Source organism: Equus przewalskii, chromosome 15 (genome assembly GCF_037783145.1).
Source record: "Equus przewalskii isolate Varuska chromosome 15, EquPr2, whole genome shotgun sequence".
Lineage (NCBI taxonomy): Eukaryota > Metazoa > Chordata > Mammalia > Perissodactyla > Equidae > Equus > Equus przewalskii.
Window position 1 is genome coordinate 45,875,212 of NC_091845.1, and position 18,729 is coordinate 45,893,940.

The 18,729-nt window shown below is 40.7% G+C and overlaps 1 protein-coding gene across 6 annotated transcripts in view; it reads left to right on the forward strand.

The window, feature by feature from the left end:
* Positions 1-18,729, forward strand: part of ULK4 (unc-51 like kinase 4) — a 507,669-nt gene that overhangs the window by 326,333 nt on the left and 162,607 nt on the right. For all 6 annotated transcript variants that reach the window (XR_011527046.1, XR_011527047.1, XM_070575799.1 and 3 more), the window contains exons 33-34: positions 12,346-12,512; positions 18,561-18,659. Coding sequence is in view for 4 of the 6 variants with exons in the window: in XM_070575799.1 (XP_070431900.1) it covers positions 12,346-12,512; positions 18,561-18,659 (266 nt within the window). In the remaining 2 variants the exon portion in view is untranslated. The remainder of the gene's footprint in view (positions 1-12,345; positions 12,513-18,560; positions 18,660-18,729) is intronic.

Consider the following 18,729-nt stretch of genomic DNA (forward strand, 5'->3'; position numbering starts at 1 on the left):
ATTTTCAGTCATTTCAGTTACAGAAAAGCAGTCTTGAATAGTGGTTAATGGCACAGATTATGGAGCCAGATGGCCTTGGCAAAGTTACCCAAGCTTTCTGAGCCTCAGTTTCATCATCTGTGAACTGGAGTTGTGAAGGGGATTTTGGTTGGATATTGGTGAAAGCACTTAGAATGGTACCTGGCACATGGTAAGAGCCATATAGGTTTTTGTTGTTATCAGTGTTTCTATGCACTGGCTTATTCTAATAGCAAATTTTTAGCCTTAGAGTATTGATTTATAAATAATAGGCATAGTTTGTTGCCATGCATCTTGATTGAAAGCGTAAGGAAATAACTTTCCATGTAGAGCTTTAATAGGTTTAGAGATAATATTCATTTGCCACATTCTGACTTATAAAATAACAGAGCTAAAAGACACCTCAGACATCACGTAATGCTCCTTCTTCATTTTCTAATGAGGAAATTAAGGCTCAGTAAAATGGAGTGAGTTGACCACGGTCGCTCTGTTACGTTCTGGTAGGGCTGAGAGGAGAATGTGCAACTCCAGACTCCCAGTCCAATGTGTGTTCTCTGCTATACTTTGAATTTTATAATTTCCGTCTCTGTTTTTGGCTAACCAAAAATGAGCCAATTCATAAGCTTTTCCCACACAACAATGTAGTGAATATAGAGCATCTCCAATATTATCAAATTGGGTTCTCAAAGTTCTTGGTCTGTCAGTTGACACAAATTCTAAAGTGCCTTTCCTTAGTAGGAACACTGGCTGAGGACTTCTTGGTAAAGATGACAGCCTAAGACAAGAGAATTATTTTGCTCCCTCCTTGTATTAGTTTCTTATTGCCATAGTAACAAAGCCAAAAGTTTAGTGGCTTAAAACAACATGAAAATGCATTCTCTTAAATTTCTGTAGGTCAAAAGTCTAAAGTCAAGATATTGGCAGGGCTTCATTCTTTCTGGAGGGTTCTGTTTCTTTGCCTTGAAAGCTCAAGCTGAAGAGCTACTAGAGGCTGCCTGCATTCCTTGGCTTGTGGCCCCTTCCTTGCATCACTCCAGTCTCTTCTGTTATCACATCTCCTACTGCTTATTCTGATCTCCTGTCTCCCTCTTATAAGAACCCTTTTGATGACATTGGACGCACTTGGATAATCCAGGACCATTCTCCATCTCAAGATCCTTAACTTAATCACATTTGCAAAGTCCCTTTTGCCATGTGAGTTAATATTCACAGTTTCCAGGGATTAGGATGTGGATATCTTTGGGGAGGGGGGCATTATTCATCTTACCACACTCCTAAAGCACATTAAAATGAGAGTCAAATCTTCTAAATTATTAACTCCAGGGAAAACAAGAAGTTGCCCAGGTAAGGAAAAATAATCATAGTTTTCTATGTGATTTAACTGGGAGTAGTGTTACACAGTCAAAGCAACCTAATCACTGAATATCAATCTGGTTAAAAGTAAGAGATAACCATAGCAGGGGGATGAGGGGTGGGAATTGTGTGCACATGAGGTCGGAGGTGGGAAAGAGCTGCGTCTTCATTAGTGAGGGGTAGGAAATCACTACCCCTCACTAATGCCTAAAACTCAGAAAATGCAAGTGTGTTATTTAGAAATGGAGGTAAGTAATAAAATAATCAAGTAAAAGAGGTGAAACTAGTTGTCTCTGGGGAGAAGAAGGTGACCTGGGATTGCAATAAGACTTCTGACTCTGATGAAAATAAACAATAAATAAATAAATACAGACTGAAAGAAAGGGAAGGGAAGGGGTATCGTGCATGGAGTCAAGAAAGGATGTTTTTGAAGATCACTGAATAACTTGAAACTTGACAACTGGGAGACTCTTGATCTAACCCATTAAAAGAAGACCAGGAAAAAAAAAACAACAGAACCCCCTGTTGTGTGGGTTAGGACTCTTAGCTGCATGTGTCAGAAACTTAGACTAGCTGCGTGACTAGCCGCAGCAGTCTACAAGTGTCTCAGGGAACTCAAGGGGAGAATCATTCCTAGGCCCCAGAGACAGCTAGAACCGGGGGCCCAAACATGACACCCTGAGCCCCTCTCCCTGTTTCTCTTCTCCGCCCATCGTTTGCCTTTTCATTTTTGCTGTAGCCCAGTGTCCTTGCTGCTTAATCCTTGAGATGCTGCATCACCACTGCCACTCCCCAGTTTCAAATGTTAAAATGTGGTCCTCAGAGATGCCACTCTGACCTTCCCTGCCCTGTTTCTGGAACTCCAGGGGAAGGAAACAGTTGACTGTGGCTGGGGACACAGTCACCTTGTGCAGAGTGGCTGCTGCACAGTAACCAGGTGGTACCTGAACTTCACAGTGTCTCTTTCTTTCTTGTTTTTTTTTTTTTTTTTTGAAGATTGGCACCTGAGCTAACAACTGTAGTCAATCTTCTTCTTTTTTGTTTTCCTGCTTTTTTTCTCCCCAAATCCCCCCAGCACATAGTTGTATATTTTAGTCGTGGGTCCTTCTAGTTGTGGCATGTGGGACACCGCCTCAGCATGGCGAGTGGTACCATGTCCATGCCCAGGATCCGAACCCTGGGCCACCCGAAGCAGAGCACGCATGGACTTAACCACTCGGCCACGGGGCTGGCCCCTCTCTTTCTTGGGATTGTTAACTTTATCATGGAATTTTATTTTAAAAATGGGACACTGTGCAGTTATTTAAAAGAATGAGATAGCACTATACCTATGTAATGTGGTACGATATCTGATATATTCTTCAGTGAAAAAAAGCAAGCGATAGAATATATTTCATGCATATATATATATGTGTGTGTATTTACATATATTTCATAGCCTAGAAAGAATCTACAGCAAACTTATGTCTGGTGAGTTTTGAGGAAATGGAATGTCAGTCAACTTCTTATTGTCTATGTCATACATTTTACATTCAAATACATATATTTGTATTATTTGAATTTTTAGAGTATAAGAAAGAATGAAAAATGTCTATAATGAGTATATATTTCTTTTATAATAAGAAACCACTGGGAGAAATCTTTGCCACTTTGCATTGCCTATAGGATACAGTCGAGGGTCTTCTGTCCTTTAGGAGCCTTAGGAATCTGACTAGAGCCTCTCTCCCCTTGCCTCTTGCTGCTCTCCTTCACGGGGCCCTGTATTCTAGCCTTCAGACAGTAGTTTGAATACAGCATGTTCAAACTGCCACTGCAAACCTTTCTCACGTTTATTGACCAAACCTAGTGTGCCCCTCCTCTCTTCTCTGCCTATCCAAACTCAAATGTCCTGCAAAGTCCGCTTAAAGTCCCTCCTTCCCCACAACCACTTTCCCTGTCCTCCTAATTAATCATCTCTCTTTCTGGCCCATTGCACCAAGCCAACATTTTCTTTTTAGCACTGTAAAATTTATATTACCAAAGCTCAGCATATTGCAAATGAATCAGTGAATGAATGAATGATTCATGTTTTCTCCTGAATGCTTACCTCCCATCTCAGAGATAGACAGACCGCAGGGGAGGGAAGAAAGGGAAGGATTGAAGATTTTCCGGGATGTGGGCCTCACGAGGATGTGCTCTAGCCCAGTGCCCAGCTCATAAAGCCCTTCATAATTCAGCAAGTGCTGCGTTAAAGTCGGAGTTGACTTAGACAAAGCTTTTAGACTCTTGGGGCAGACTGTGGGCTGTGTTGCTGCTGAGGGGCCACCCTCCTTCCTGAGAGGGTTTCCTTCTCTGCCCTCCAACTGACTCTCTTCCAGTGCTTTCCTGGGTGTTGCACATATATGATCAGTTGTTCGTTACTCATCTGTTTCCTGGTAGGTAGATAGTTTATGCACTTTGGAGTTAATAAAATTTACTTTTTAGATTAGTCATAAACAATATTATATCTTAAGATTTGAGTATGAAATTAGCATCTACTTCTACTTTTTATATTCTCGTTGATAAAATTTGTTCCAGATATATTTGTTTAAATCAATACTAAGCTACTTTATCTCTGAGTAATCAAAAGTAGTGTATCTTCAGTGCATGAATCCCTTACGTGTTACACTTTCCTTTCAGGGGTTTTATAATTGTGTTCATTCTAGCCAAAACTTCTACGTCTTAAGTATGCAGCTGGAGCCTCTTTTTGGCCACATAGAAAGTAGCTTAACATGTTGCTAAATTTCAAGGTCTCTGCTTAAACCAGAAAAGGGCATTGCAGCCCCTTGAAGAGGTGACCAGACTAAATTATATACTTGGAATAATTCAATATTGTCTTCTCCTCTATCTGTGGAATGAAGTGCTAAACTGCATTTGTGCCAGTCATAGGATCCAAGGACCACTGTAGGCGCAGGGAGCTGGGAGAGTTTTTTAAGATACTCTCATATACAAAGTTTTATTAGGAAGGTAATTCAGAACGAATGCTCTGAATACAGAGTCCCTTCAGATTTTTGGAAGAAAAATGTAATTAAAACATTTGCATCTGTCATATTTGAGAAGTCCCCAAGCTGTGATCCATGAGGTACTTTCAGTTTCAGGTTTGATGAGTTACTTTATTTCAGCGGAGCACAGAATTATGAATTGGCTTAGTTATCCTCATTCAGTGAAACTTATTCAGGGCCCCTCTGCTGACTGGGGAAAGCCAAACTCTGCGGCCCCTAGTGTTTAGGCAGAGTGTGAGGGTGAGGGTTTTAGATGAGAGGGGAATCCAAAGCTCCAAGGCAGAGGGAGTGCAAATGCATGAGGAGGAGGATGGCCAGAGCAACTCTTGGCCTGGTACCAGGCACAGACGAAGACACCCAGGGCCTCTTACAAAGCGCCTATACCAGCCTGTGCAAGCCTGTTGGACACGTACTTAACGGGGCTGGAATAACAGGCAAAAACCCACACTGAGATGGTTCAGAAATTTTTAACCTCAGAGATGTTTGGACATGTGTTCATGTGGGGTCATTTCTGTGTTGCGTGGCTGCTCATTAACATTCTTCCAGAAGAGGTTGAGTGCACGTGAATGCTATAGCTCAGGGCCCTACAGTTCACAGGTGCCTCCATTTACTCTGTCAGTGTGTCCAGGACGGGCATTGCCACTTTCACCCTCCGTCTTTTTCTATTTAAAAGCAGACTTTTAACTCAGCTGACTTGGTATGACTTCTGGTTTTGGTGGTTAAGCATTGATGAATTTGGGAAAGAACAATTTCCCCACACTGAATTTTGTGGATGCTTTTATACTCCTCTTCTGGATTGTTGGTTTAGGTTGACTTTTAAGTGAAAATGACCACATGCTTGTATGATGTAAGTGTAAACTTATCTAGAAGGAAGCCTCTATTTGGGAGGTTACATTTGGATGTAGAGTATTGTATTCAGATAATTAATTATAGAAATATAAAGTACTTTCAAATGCTTAGAAGTTCAAAGTGTACTCTTCTATTAGCTCTCTACTCCAACACATTTTGAAAAAGTAATGATATAATAAGGACACAACGACTGGAGCTGGGAACAGCTCATGCACATTAATATTCCTGGAACATTGAACACTTGAAAATAACTTGTGGGGATGACTCCTTTAGAGATTTGCTTATAATTAGTACAAAATAATTCTTGGATTTTTTTGATGAGTTGGTTGTAATTAATGCAAAATAATTCTTGGATTCTTTGGCTTAATGAATTTTTGTTTCTTTTAGAGATGTTAGGATGGAGTATTGAGTGGTTGTTATGATGGTGTTTGACGAGAGGACTGGGAAATACTAGAATGCTGTGCTAGATGTCTTTGGACAGCATCTCTGAGGGAGATGACAGGCAAGCAATATGCTGGTCAACGCAGAGGGCTGCTTTTAGCCTCATTTCCTATACTGGTCTACCTGCTGGTCTGAAAACAGAGTTGGCTGTGCTTTCCCTGTGCGTTTGCCTCAGTGTTGAAACTTCAGTCTTGGATCTTAACGCTGTCATGCAGGAAAGCCTCCCTCTGCCCTGCACACAGATGCTTGCCAGCTAGCACCCACAGAGAGAGGCAGGAGACACGGCCAGGGGCTGTGCATTTGCCCAGGGGGTCTGGAGCAGAGCTGACCTAAGCCACAGGTAGCTACTGCATCTCAGACTGGGTCTGGATGAGAGAGGAGAGACAGGATAGGAGGGGGAAAAAAACCCAAAAAACAACAAAGAAAGGAATGGCTGGGCTTTTCCCAGAGCTGCAGGCCTCTGCCTATGCTGTATTGTCACTGATGCTCTTAGTGGAAGTTTGATCCCTTGGACACTTTTCACTCTGGAGAATATAGCCCTGGCAATATCCTTGAACTTCACTCCATCTGTTTGGAGATGGAGTATCTTTCTCTTGATCAGAACTTTTCTGTGGAGAAGAATAAAAGTACAGAGACAGGGGAATGTTAACTTCCTTTCCTTCCCTTTGTCTCCTTCTTAGATTTATTCCTTCACTTGAGTAAAATGCATCATCTGTTAGCCAGTTCACAGAGCTTTGCCAATATCAGCAATCTAATCCTCAAGTCCCCTGGGGTAAGGTGAGGGGACTAACCGCACGGTCCCTCCCTTGGCTTCCGTGGTGGATATGGACAACTGGTGTTGTCAGCCTTGTGCAAATGTAGGTGCAAACCCGCCTTTCTTCCAAGAAACTGTATTTCCTAACTTCCTCTATGGGGAAATTCTGGACACAGCATGGAAACAAATATGTCAAAACTTACATAGTATGTGGGAAAATGCAATGAGGAAGATCTGGCAACTTGAAGCCTGACTTCAGGTCACAAGACCTAACAAATTTTACCAATGACAGGCGTCAGTGACCTGGAAACGACCCGATCAGTGCACTTTTCTCGGGCTTTGAACTGTGTCAGTTAGACATCCTTGACACCCTTTTTCTTTTTAGTTCTAGTCGTTCCTGATATCCGTGGCATTATACATCATGCTTCTTTCTCTATTATGTCAGCACCTTTGCCTCCATTTCCTCTATGAATCTCTGCCCCTGTCTTGGATTTCCTCAACCCTTAGTCCTTGACTCTGTGCCCCTTTCAGTCTTGCCTTTCCTTTGGGAACTTTCCACTCTCTTTGGTCACCTCTCACCTCTCTCTTTTCAAGCTCAACTGCTGCCTGATTCCTAAGCCTCAATCTCCAACTGCCCTTCAGCATTGGCTTTTGGATGTTATCTCAAACTTGGCATATTTTAAAAGCTAACTTACAGTTCCTATAAAACTCACTCGCCCATTTCTTCCAGTGATGGTATAGTTTTCCTATTCCTTACTGATGCTTTTTGACCTACCCCACCATTGCCAGCAAGTTACACATCATACTAGTTTAGTGATTTTTCTGCCTCCTCCTTGCTTCCCGCCACCACTTGGTTGTGGCATGACCTCATTGGCCTTCTGCTCTCAATTCCCCACTGCTTGCTCCTAAAGGCTCCACGATATTGATGAAAGTATGTAGATTTGGGAGTTATATGTAGGTTCAAATGACTTCTGTGACTTGTACTTACTCTGTGACTTGAACTGGTTACTTAAATACCCTGAGTTTTTGTTTTCCCTTGTATAAAATGGAGATATCAGCATCTACGTCTTGGAGCTGTTACAGAATTCCGGTGAGGTATTAAAAGTAAAAAGGCAAGTAAAGGCCCCGTTCCAGGCACAGAGCAAGTACTCAGTAAACGCTGCTATCATCCCCGTACAGGCAGCACCCACCCACTCATTTATCATCCTCCGATGCTGCTCTAGTCTATCTCAATTTGTTTCTTTAGCTCTGCACTTCTTAATTTAGGAATAATTTACAGGCAGTGAAATGTACAAATCTTATATGTACAGTTCAATCCATTTTGAAAAATGCATACACTCCTGTAACCAACACCCTGTTAAAGTGTAGAACATTTCCATCACCCTAGAAACTTCTGTCCTTTCCCTCCCTTGGAAGCAACTACTGTTTTGATCTCAATCAACACAGACAAGTGTTCTTTAAATGTATTTCTACAACTGAGTTTATAAACCTCTTTTGTTTCTGGCATCTGTCTCTCATTTCATTGTTTTTGAGGTTCAGCCATTCTGTTGTGGGATTCAGTGGTTCATTCCTTTTTATTGCTGAGTAGTACTCTGTTGTATGAATATATCTCAATTTGTTTATCCATTCTCCTATAGATGGACACCTGGGCTATTTCTAGCTTTGGGCTGTTTTGAATAAAGGTCTAGTGAGTCTTTATGTGGACATATGTTTTCATTTTACTTGGATAAATACCTAAGAATGGAACAGCTAGGTAATATGGTAAATGTGTATTTAAATTTATAAAAAACTACCACCATTTTTCATCAGCAATGTATGTAAGTTGTGATCACTCCACATCCTTACCAACATTGGGTATTGTCAGTTTTTTTCATTGTAATTATTCCTGTTTGTGTGTGGTGGTATCTCATTGTCATTTTAATTTGCATTTTGTTGATGACTAATGATGTTCAACACATTTCACATGCTTATTGACATATATCTTTTGTGAACTTTGTCTTTTACCCATTTTAAAAATTGGATTATCTTTTTATTATTGAGTTGTAGGGATTGTTTATATATTCTGGATATAAATTCTTTATCAGATATATACGTCATAAATAGTTTCTCCTAATCTTTGGCTTGTCTATTTCTTAGTAGTGCTTTTTGATTTGCAAAAGTTTTAATTTTTGATGAAGTCTAATTTATCCATTTTTAAATGATCATTGTTTTTTGAGTATAAGAAACCTTCCCTACCTCCTAGTTGCAAAGATCTTCTCTTACATTTTCTTCCAGAACTCTTATAATTTTAGCTTTTATGTTTAGATCTATGATTCATCTGAAATTAATTTTTGCATATTGTGTGAGATAATGGTCAAGGATCTGTTTTCTCCCCATATGGGTAATCAGTTTTTCCATCCTCTTTTGTTGAAAAGAATTTTTCTTTTTCTAAAGAATTCCCTTGTTGAAAATCATTTGACCTTATAAGTGATAGTCTATTTCTGGACTCTAGAATTGGAAATATTTGTCTGAACTCATTATTTTTCTGTGTCTAAAAGATGTATACTTCTTATCTCTATCCACTGAATCAATGACCCAGTAGCCATGAGCATTCCTGGTGCCTTAGACCATGTCTCTAAATACCATTTCTCATTAAAAGAAATTAGGACTCCTGTGAAGTAGCTAATGCCTAGTCTGAGGCAGGAATTTGTAAGATGAACTTGGGACATACTGTCATAGCAGAAGGTAGGACACTTTTAATGGACTCTCAGTGGCTAAATATAGCACAAGTTGAGTATAAAAAAGAATAATTACTAAAATCAATTGAAATCCATAAAACATACTAAAAACTCATTATATTTACAATGATGCTGCAAAATGAACTCATTAGTAACCTTTGATACTTTGTGGCTTTGCTACCCACCCTACCTTAGTCACATTTGATAGTTGCAAGCACTCCAAAATCATTGTTCTGAAACTGGTAAATGACAAGAAAGAAACATTTATCAAACATTTATCTTGCCTTTCCTTTACAAGTCATATTTTATGATAACCAAATAAGTTAATAAAGCAGCATTCTTTATATAAGAAAATCAGCTGAAAAATACAGAAGGAATGACAGAATTTGAAAATAACCATATTGCCATATCTAATGAAATAATGGGATTAGACAATGGTCATTAGTAGATAACATTTGATGGGGAACTTTATAATGGATGGGTTGGGCTAACAACCCCTGAATTCATGGACTAGTTTTAACGTCATTAAGAGTGGACCAGCTAGGTGGTATATCTTTCTAGATATAATGCAATAGGAAATACAGAGCCCCCAGCCCCCAGTATTATTGCCAAAGTAATTGAACCTGAATTAAGTCAAGTCTTTTGGTCTAATTACCAGTTTATAGGAAATGCAGGGATGTAGGAACAACACCACAAGAAAATCTACGGGAAGAATGTTCTAATTTCTCCAACAAATAAAATGGCATGAAAAATTGTGGGTGGGGAAAGGACTGTTAGGGATTGAGGAGACTTAAGATCTGCAACCAAATGGAATGCACGGGCCTGGTTTGTATCCTGATTTAAACAAACTAGTTATTAAAAAGATAGTTTTGAGACAGTTGACTTTTGGACACAGACTATGTATTGAGTATGTTAAGAAGTATGTTAGTTTTATTAAGTGGTAATGGCATAGTGATTATGTTAAAAGAGAGCCTTTATCTGTTAGACTACACAGAAGTATTTACAGGAGAAATAAGATGATGTCTGGTATTTGCTATAAAATAGTGAAAAAAAAATGAGGATAGCTTAAACAAGATTGGCAAAATGTTGATAATTGTTGAGGAGGGTGATAGGGATTCATTTTACTGAACCATCTCATGACTTTCTTTGTTTTCATAATAAAAATTTAAACAAGAAAAACATGTATTTTGACCCTGAAGTGAAAGTTCTGGCTATGAAGAGCACTGAATTTATGCCTGAGATAGGCCACTTGACATCATATTAATGGGCTTTGCTGGCATTATCACTGTTGTGAAGAAATATTTTTATGTCATACTTCATTTCTAATCTCATAAGAGCACCTTCCCTGACACTGGTGACTTCAGTGTGTAAGGTCAGAGCTTGGCATTTGTCGCCTGTTTTTCACACAGCAGGCTGGAAGGACTTTCCTTCCCAGCAGGGATGTGACTGCATCCATTGATTGCATCCTTCCTTGAAGACTGAATGAAGATTAGGAAGAACACTGTTGCTCACCAGCCGTTTAGTCTGAGTCCAGCAGCATGTAGATGGAAGCTCAGGGGTCCACCTCCACCTTCTGAAGAGCCGTGTCCTTCTCTGCTGTTCATATACTGGACTTCACCAGTTTTCATCCCCCCGCACCCCTCACCATCTACATGATGTGTCACAAAGGAATCATGAACCCCCAAAAGGCAAACATCTTCTCTTACAGCATGTGTTTACCAAATACTCTGTTTTAAAGCCTTTCTACCCTATCTGCAGCTCACGAATGCCGAGTGCTGATGCATAGCATGCACTTGAGTGATGCATTCTGGCTCTGAGGAGAATGCCTGCTGGTGTAATGCACGTGTCATAATAATTGCTTTTCTGTACTATGTGTCATTGATGATATGTACTATCAAACGTTGTCATTTGATAAAGAAATTTTGACAATAATTCATTCTGCTTTCCCTTCAAGTATATTTATCTTTGGCTTTGTGACTTATACCTGTTTTTACGACAAGGATTATAACTTTGAATGATGCTTCTGTAATTATGGTTTCTCTCTGCCTTTAGTGACAAAATTAATTACTTTTGTACTCTAAGAATTACTTTGAATTACTTTGCACTTGTCAGGAAAACTAGATTGGTTTCCTGGAAATGACAGTGTGCACTGTTTGGAAGAGATACCAAAGATTGGATGGCTGTGCTTGGCAGAGTTTCTCTCCAATTGATCATCTGGGGACTAGGGACAAATGGATTGCAGGTCCAATAAAATCCAGCTTACAATACATGTCATACTTCCTTACCATGCTTTTTTTTCATCTTCTTGTGTAAAATATTTGTCTTTGAAGATTCACTTCTTGTAGAATATTCTGATGATCTACTGATGCTGACGGTCCTGTTTACCATTTAGGTTTATAACATATTCATGGTGTGTTTTCACCACATTTACATCTGAATCATTTTCGTGAATTTAAAGTTTAATGCTACATACTGGTAACAATAAAAATGCCAACTAAAACAGTAATGCCCTTAAATGTGAAAATGTATTTTTTGTTACAGACTGCATCAAACTAAAAGTGATGAAGACCAACCACACTGTTAATATGAAGTTTGCATAGACAAAATGATAGAAGCTGGCAATTTCTAAATTTCAGGTTTCTTAAAATCATGATTAATCTTACATTTCAAACTTTTTGGAATACATGAGAAAAATGTTGCCTTATTCCTTTATCCTCTTGAGATGACCCAATTACTTGTAGACCCTTGATAGACCCCTGGGTTCACCTGTGATCCCTGATCCATACCATGAAGAACAGTGCCTTCAAACCTAGAACCTGGGGACAGGACGTTCATATGTAACATATTCCCTTCCAGTGTCAGGGAGCCTTCCATCCCTCTGAAGCCTGTCTATGTAGGGTAGTGTTTCTCCAAGTGGAATTTGGGGGACTATTGCATCAAAATCACCCGGGGAGCTTGTTTAACAGTATATTTTTAGGCCCCATCCCAGGCTCCTGAGAGCAGACTCTGGGAGTGAGGCTGGACATCTGCATTTTTAAAAACTTTCTCAAATGTGTCTGGTACAGAGTATAGTTGGAGGACTGCCTGGAATTTATGCAACATAGAATACGAATGCCTGCTCTGTTGGGTTCATATGACACGTTATTTTTATAATTTATGATGAATATTTCACCCCTTTCCTTTTTACCCTCAGGCCTGGTCCATCATGTGTGTAACTTGTTCACCGAAACTGCCACACTATGCTTGGACGTGGACAATAAAAACAACAATGAGACGGCTGCCGCGCTGCTATTTTCGCTGCTTGATATTTTGTACGGCATGCTGACCTACACATCAAGTATTGTACGGCTGGCTCTGCAGGTAGAGGACATCTTTTCCTGTGTCTTGAACAACTCTACTCCATGTCACACTTCCCTTTCATTCTCTTCTTTCTAATCTTCCTCTGTGTCTTTATTTTTGAAAAACAGCATATGATTCTATAGAGTACCAAGTAAGCCATCTTTGAGTGACCCGTGTCAAGAACAGATTATTTGATCACAAAGTCTGAAAGGAAAGCAGGAGAGGCCTAAGCAAAGACTTAGCGAGTGCTTACTGGGGAGCTACTCCTGACCAAGGAGATCATTTGCCTTACATGCACCCCAGGGTTGGCCAGGCAGTGTGCAGTCTTCCTGTCCTGAGATGGAGCTCCTTCCCGCCCCCAACAGAATGGATCAGCTTTCTAGGAACAGTGGATTGAGATTTTAGGCACACATGCACACACAAACATACGTACATGTATGTGTTTGTATACACATAGATATACACACATATACACACATATGCAACACAAACTCTCTCACTTGCTTTCATGATCAATAACATGGAATTGCAAGGTGGTTTTGAGGACTAGAAATGTATTCAGTGGTTATGGAAAAGTCAGTTTGCCCAAAACTGTCTCCTGGATTTACTTAGCATCATGCCCTAAGGAAGGAAAGGCATATGGGTTTATTGAGTACTTTCCATGTTAGGTGCCTCTCTATGCCTATTTCATTTAATGCTCTCTCTAACCAAGTCAACTGATACTTAGGTCATGTGAAAGCACACAGCCAATATAAATTCATTGTTCTATTTAGAATCCTGGTAAAATCGCAAGAGATGTATATCAAATGGTAGCATCCTGGCTTGGATAGATGCAGAAGCTGAAACCAAACTGTTTTTGATACTCAGCCAAGAATTTTGGTAGCAGAGCCAAGAGTGAATCCCTAGACTCTGGCTCAGTCTCTGTTATTCATCATTATGATAACTGGTATCTTTTACCCACAGTTAAGCCAGTCAAGTATTAAGTTGTCTGGTGTGGTTTAATAAATAATTCCAAGATTCTCTAAACAGCCATGATAGTGGGTAAGTGTTTAACCCAAACTTGTAAAGCCAGTAAATGAAAATGGCCTTTGAACCACCTAGTTGTTTTTATTTGCTCATCTATAATAATTCTAAATTAACAGTAAACCATTGCTAAGTCCTTTGGAATCCTGAATTATGGATTTCTCTTAATTTTTCCTTTTTTCTGGTAAGTGTCTCTTTAGAGAACATTCTTTCTTATTTCAATTTCCACAGTGGTAGTTTTCTATAATTCTTAAAGATATAGTCGATAGTTACTCTTGTAAGATGCTTTGATGGTATCACTCTGTAAAAGATTATGTAGATTGGAGATAAAAAGGATCAGAAGTTTAAAAATTCCAGACACAGTAGAAATCCTCTTTTATTACAAGTGATTAGGTAGATATTCAAGGGTGTTTAAAAGAAAACTCCTTAATACAAAATATCTTCTAATTCTCTTTTTTCAATTTGCTAGTGTAACCAATAGATCACTTTTTTTTCATTTTCTTCAGCACCACTGTATATTTTACTACTATCATCTTTCTAATTGCTCCCCTGTAATATCTGCCATGTATTGCTTTTGACCTTGACTGCCTACTTGGATCTCCATGATAGCTGGTGTCTATCTAAAAGTCATAGAGTCCTTGAGGCTGAATTAGGGGAAAGAGTTGGGAAAGGAAGTGGAGTGTGCTTGAAAGACACATTCTCCTAGAACACTGAGCGATAAGTACTTTCCAAACCATAAGTAACCTCTTCCATTTATAAACATGCTCCACACTGGGCATTCTTCTGCATTCAAAACCTCTGTCTACTTCATCAGAAACTTCTCTAAATTAGAAGAATTGAGGGTTGCCAGTGTTTAACATGATAATAATGTTTAGATTTATGAAGCACTTTTCTTTTTCAGGGAGGAGAGTGATATGAGGCAGGAATGTGTACCAGGGAGGGGAGCAGTGGGGGATGAGGGAGGAGGTGTCGGAATCTCCCTTAGGAATTCAGACCTTGCCTACAACCTGCCTGGTTTAAATTAACCCCTTGAGGACTGTGTGTGAATGTGTAAGCAGAAACAAATACATGCTCCAGACTCACTGGTGTGGTGGGGGCACATGGGCCTTGCAGACTGAAATACCTTGGATTCAAATGCTAGCCGCACGACTTGCTACCTGTACGATCCTGAGCAGGTTACTTCACCTGTCTTAGTATCAGTTTGCTCATCTGTAAAGTAGATATGATAATAACTACTCTGCAGGTTGTCATGGAACTTAAAGAGTAAAATATATGTGCATATATATAAATAGAAAGTGCTTTACATACGCCTGGTACAGGGAAGGTAAGCAGTAAATGGTTGTTATGTCATTAATAACAAGAAGAAGAAAGGAGCTCACCTCGCCTTCCTGTTTACAGGGCGCTTCCTGCGGACCAAGACTTCCTCATTTCTGTGTCTCGGTGCATGGGAGGGCACTCAGTTCATATTTCCTGACTAAACTGACTCCTAGCAGGCTTAAGAGAGATTAATTTATGGTGTTATTTTACACTTATGAGCCTGGCACAGGGCCAGGCACCTGTGATTTCAGCAGGGCTCAAGAGAGGAGGGGTGTTAGCTCTCAGTGAGCTTACAGTTTGATAGGGAAGACCGTCAGGACACAGGTAGTGAAGTGAAGCATCATTTCGTTACATTTGTGAGAATCAACCCTTGAAAGGTACAGGATGCTGCAGAGTGAATATGGGAGGGGAGAACCTAACCCAGCTTTGGGGTTGGGGAAGTCACATATGGAGTGTTAAAATCCAGGTCAGCTGACTTCCCAATCTGGGCTTTGTCTGTCATTCCTGAAGTGATGGGGGAGCTTGATAGACTGCTCCCCTGATGTGAGGACAGTTAAACTGCTGTTCACTTGCACATGTGTTGGTATTGCTGAAAAACTGAAATGTGGCTACTGAGTCCTCCTTAGTCTCACACACACGTAAAGGCTTTCCATGATGGGAGCCATACTCTTTGTTTTAGTGTCTCTTGGAATCATCCAGTTTGACTCCTCCATGTCTTTCCCTTTGTTGTTCTTCCTCATGAGCTACCCTTTGTCTGGTAATTGAATGCAAGTGAGATTTTTCTGTCACAGCCCGTAGTCTTCATCATGTCTCTCCCTTCCTTTGAAAACTTAAATGACATCTCATTATCTATGATAGAATTTCCTAACTCCTTGGCAAGACATTATAGGCCTTGTATGATCTGGCCGCTGGATGCCTTTCCAGCGTTGTCTGCTAGTCTTCCATGCTGCCCATTCCCACACCAAATGGTTGCCTTGGCATTTTCCAGATGGATGCTGCACCTTATCACTGCTGTGTCTTTCCACGTCAGACTCCCAGCACCTGAAACACCTGCTGTCCATGTTATTCCCTGTAGACTCATCCCCACCGTCCACATGGTGAAGTCAATGTTACCTTCTCCTACTTCCCCCGCCACTCAAACTCTGTTTCCACCTCAATAGCTGTTTTCACACGCTGCCTTTAGCACAATTATTTGGGAGCTTGTCAACCTTTTAATTAAACCTGAGGTCCTATAGCATGGGGACTGAGTCATATCAGCTGTGGATCATGAGTGTGTGTGTGATGGTGTTTGTGGAGCACAGTGAGTATTGAATTGAATTGGTCTGGGCCACACCATAGCAACTTGTGCTCCGTTGTGTGTTTAAACCTGCTTGGGACATCAAACAGCAACTGCACGAGGAATTGACTGTCTCTTGTTCACTACAGATGCCTTACCTCTGTGTTTACTGTCAAAGCTCTGCTGAGTATGTACCCCTGTGCGCTGGACTCATGTAGCAATGCTAAATGTAGTAGAATTGTATTCTCCTTTGCTTTTTTAATTTTTTGATGCTGAGAATATAGCTGCATTCCTTTATCTCATTTTGGGTAATGCTGTATTACCATTTAATATTAAATATGGCTCATAAGTTGACATTCCGAGGTTTTATATGTTTTGGACTATTAAATTTATATTTCTACTCAGAGTTCTCCTCTGAGATCCATACTTATATATCCAACAGCTTCCTCCACATGACCGCTAGAATGCCACATAGTCGCCTCAAATTCAACATGTCCAAAGCTGAATTCAGGATTCACCTCCCAAAACCATTTTCCTGCCAGTAAGCCCTGCCTGTCTCATCTTGTTGTGCAAACTTGGGAGTCATCCTTAAAATTTCCCTTTTTCATATTCCACATCTGCTCTGTCACCAAATAATGTAGATTTTTACCTTAAATAGCTAACAAATCTAACCACTTCTCTCAAACCCTACTGCTACCCCCTAGCTCAGTCCACCATCTTCGCTTGCCTCTCAGCTTCTCTATTTCCTCCTGCATCCGTCCCTTCGGTGCACAGAGCTTCCATTGTGGGCCCATATTTTTGTGAGAGTTGAATTTCTAATGCATTCCTAGTGTGAATCTCCCTGTTGTGCAAAGCTGCAGCATTCCCTTTTCTGGAATTCTTGTCATCTTTGCAAGAAGGTGGTACTTGAATACTGATGGGCAAGAAACTAGGTGTTTCTTGGTGACAACAGCCAATGACAATGTGGATTTTGGAGGATCTAGAGGACCACTGGATATCCTTGTAGGGATAGGCCCACAGCCTCTGCTTGTTCTTGTGGCCCCATCTGCTTGTTTACACATGTTTGGAAAGGAAGCAGTGGGAGCATGCCCCTCACTGCCTAGGTGCTGGTTTGCAAGGCTGCCTTCTCTTTCCCAAGAGAGAATCAGTCTACTCTAAAGGATAATGTACTCTAAAGGCCAATATTCTATCTCACATCATGCTTGCGAAGGTGGGAATCAATAGCCAAGATTCAGAAAGGTTCAGACCTCTAGGATAGTGCTACCCATTTGTTTTCTGGGAGGAAATTCTATCTTTCTGATAAAGTCAGTCAGGAAGCTCAGCGGTGGGGGTTGGGGAGGAAGGTGGGGAGAGGAGAAAGGGAAGGTTGATGCTAATGATTACCACTGTTCTCCTTGGCTCTAGAGAGGTGCAAGTTGTTAAAAGGCAGGTGTCTGATTTTCAACCTAGTCTTTCTGAACCAAAGCAGGCAATTCAGATTCTCTCCACAGGCCTGAAGTACGGAAGGAAACTTGGCATTCATGAGAAGGGCCCTGGAGTCCAGCGTCATGACCCGAGGCAGGGCAGGCTGAAGCCTGCTCTAAAGGCTCTGGCAAAGGTCATTACCTACAAGTAGTTTTGTTTCTTCTGAGTGAAATTAAAAACAGAGAGGAAATATGAGAATGAAATGTGTATATAGTATAGCAAACACAGTAAACAATCAGTGCCTGTTTTCAATATAAAACTATTCATCTCTATGATAAAAATCTTCTCTGGAACTAGACGGTTCTGTAAAACTCCCCAGAGAAGACACACTTAAAATTAAAGCCAGTCACTTCTCATTTCTTATTTCCATTGCGGTTTAAGCCCATGCTTCCTAAGCAATTAGACCCATATCTGAAGCCTCTTCAAGCAGTGCTATGTTGGACTAATATTCTAGATGTTATTTGAGCATGTGTGTGCATACAGAGAAGGAAAGCATAGCAGAATGCACTTGGTATGCTTCATATAGTGTGCAAAAAATGCTCAGGAGAGATGAGCATGTGTGATTTGGGGTCATAGAGCCTGGATTTATCTTCCAGCTTTGTCACCCATTATCTGTGGTACTGTAGACAAACTACTTCTCTGAACTTCAGTTTTCTCACCTGAAAAATAGGGGTAAGAGCACCTAGTCTCAGGATGGTTGGAAAGAAAGTGCTTATACCAACTGTGGTATGCGAAAATCACCATCATCCCTCCAACCACAGCCCTTGTTATTGCTCTATCTGTGGACCACCCAGTCTGCCTCTGGAGCTGGGGGCAGTGGCAGCGTATGCGCTCTTTGTCATGTTAGAACGAGCATAACTTCTCCTCAGGGAACCGAGGTGAAATGCTTCCTCTGCCTCCTTTACCTGCTAGACTGAGTGGACCTATCTCCTGTGGCCAAAGCTGACTGATTTCCAAGACGCTTCTTTCTTTCTCTTGCCATGTTCCAGGCACAGAAGTCTGGGTCAGGAGGGGACACTCAGGCTGCAGAAGACCTGCTGCTGCTCAGCAAACCTCTGACAGACCTCATCAGCCTGCTCATTCCACTGGTAAGAGCTCACCTCTTTGTGTGTCTATCAGAACATTGCTGACATTGAAGTAATTTTATTTGAATTTCAT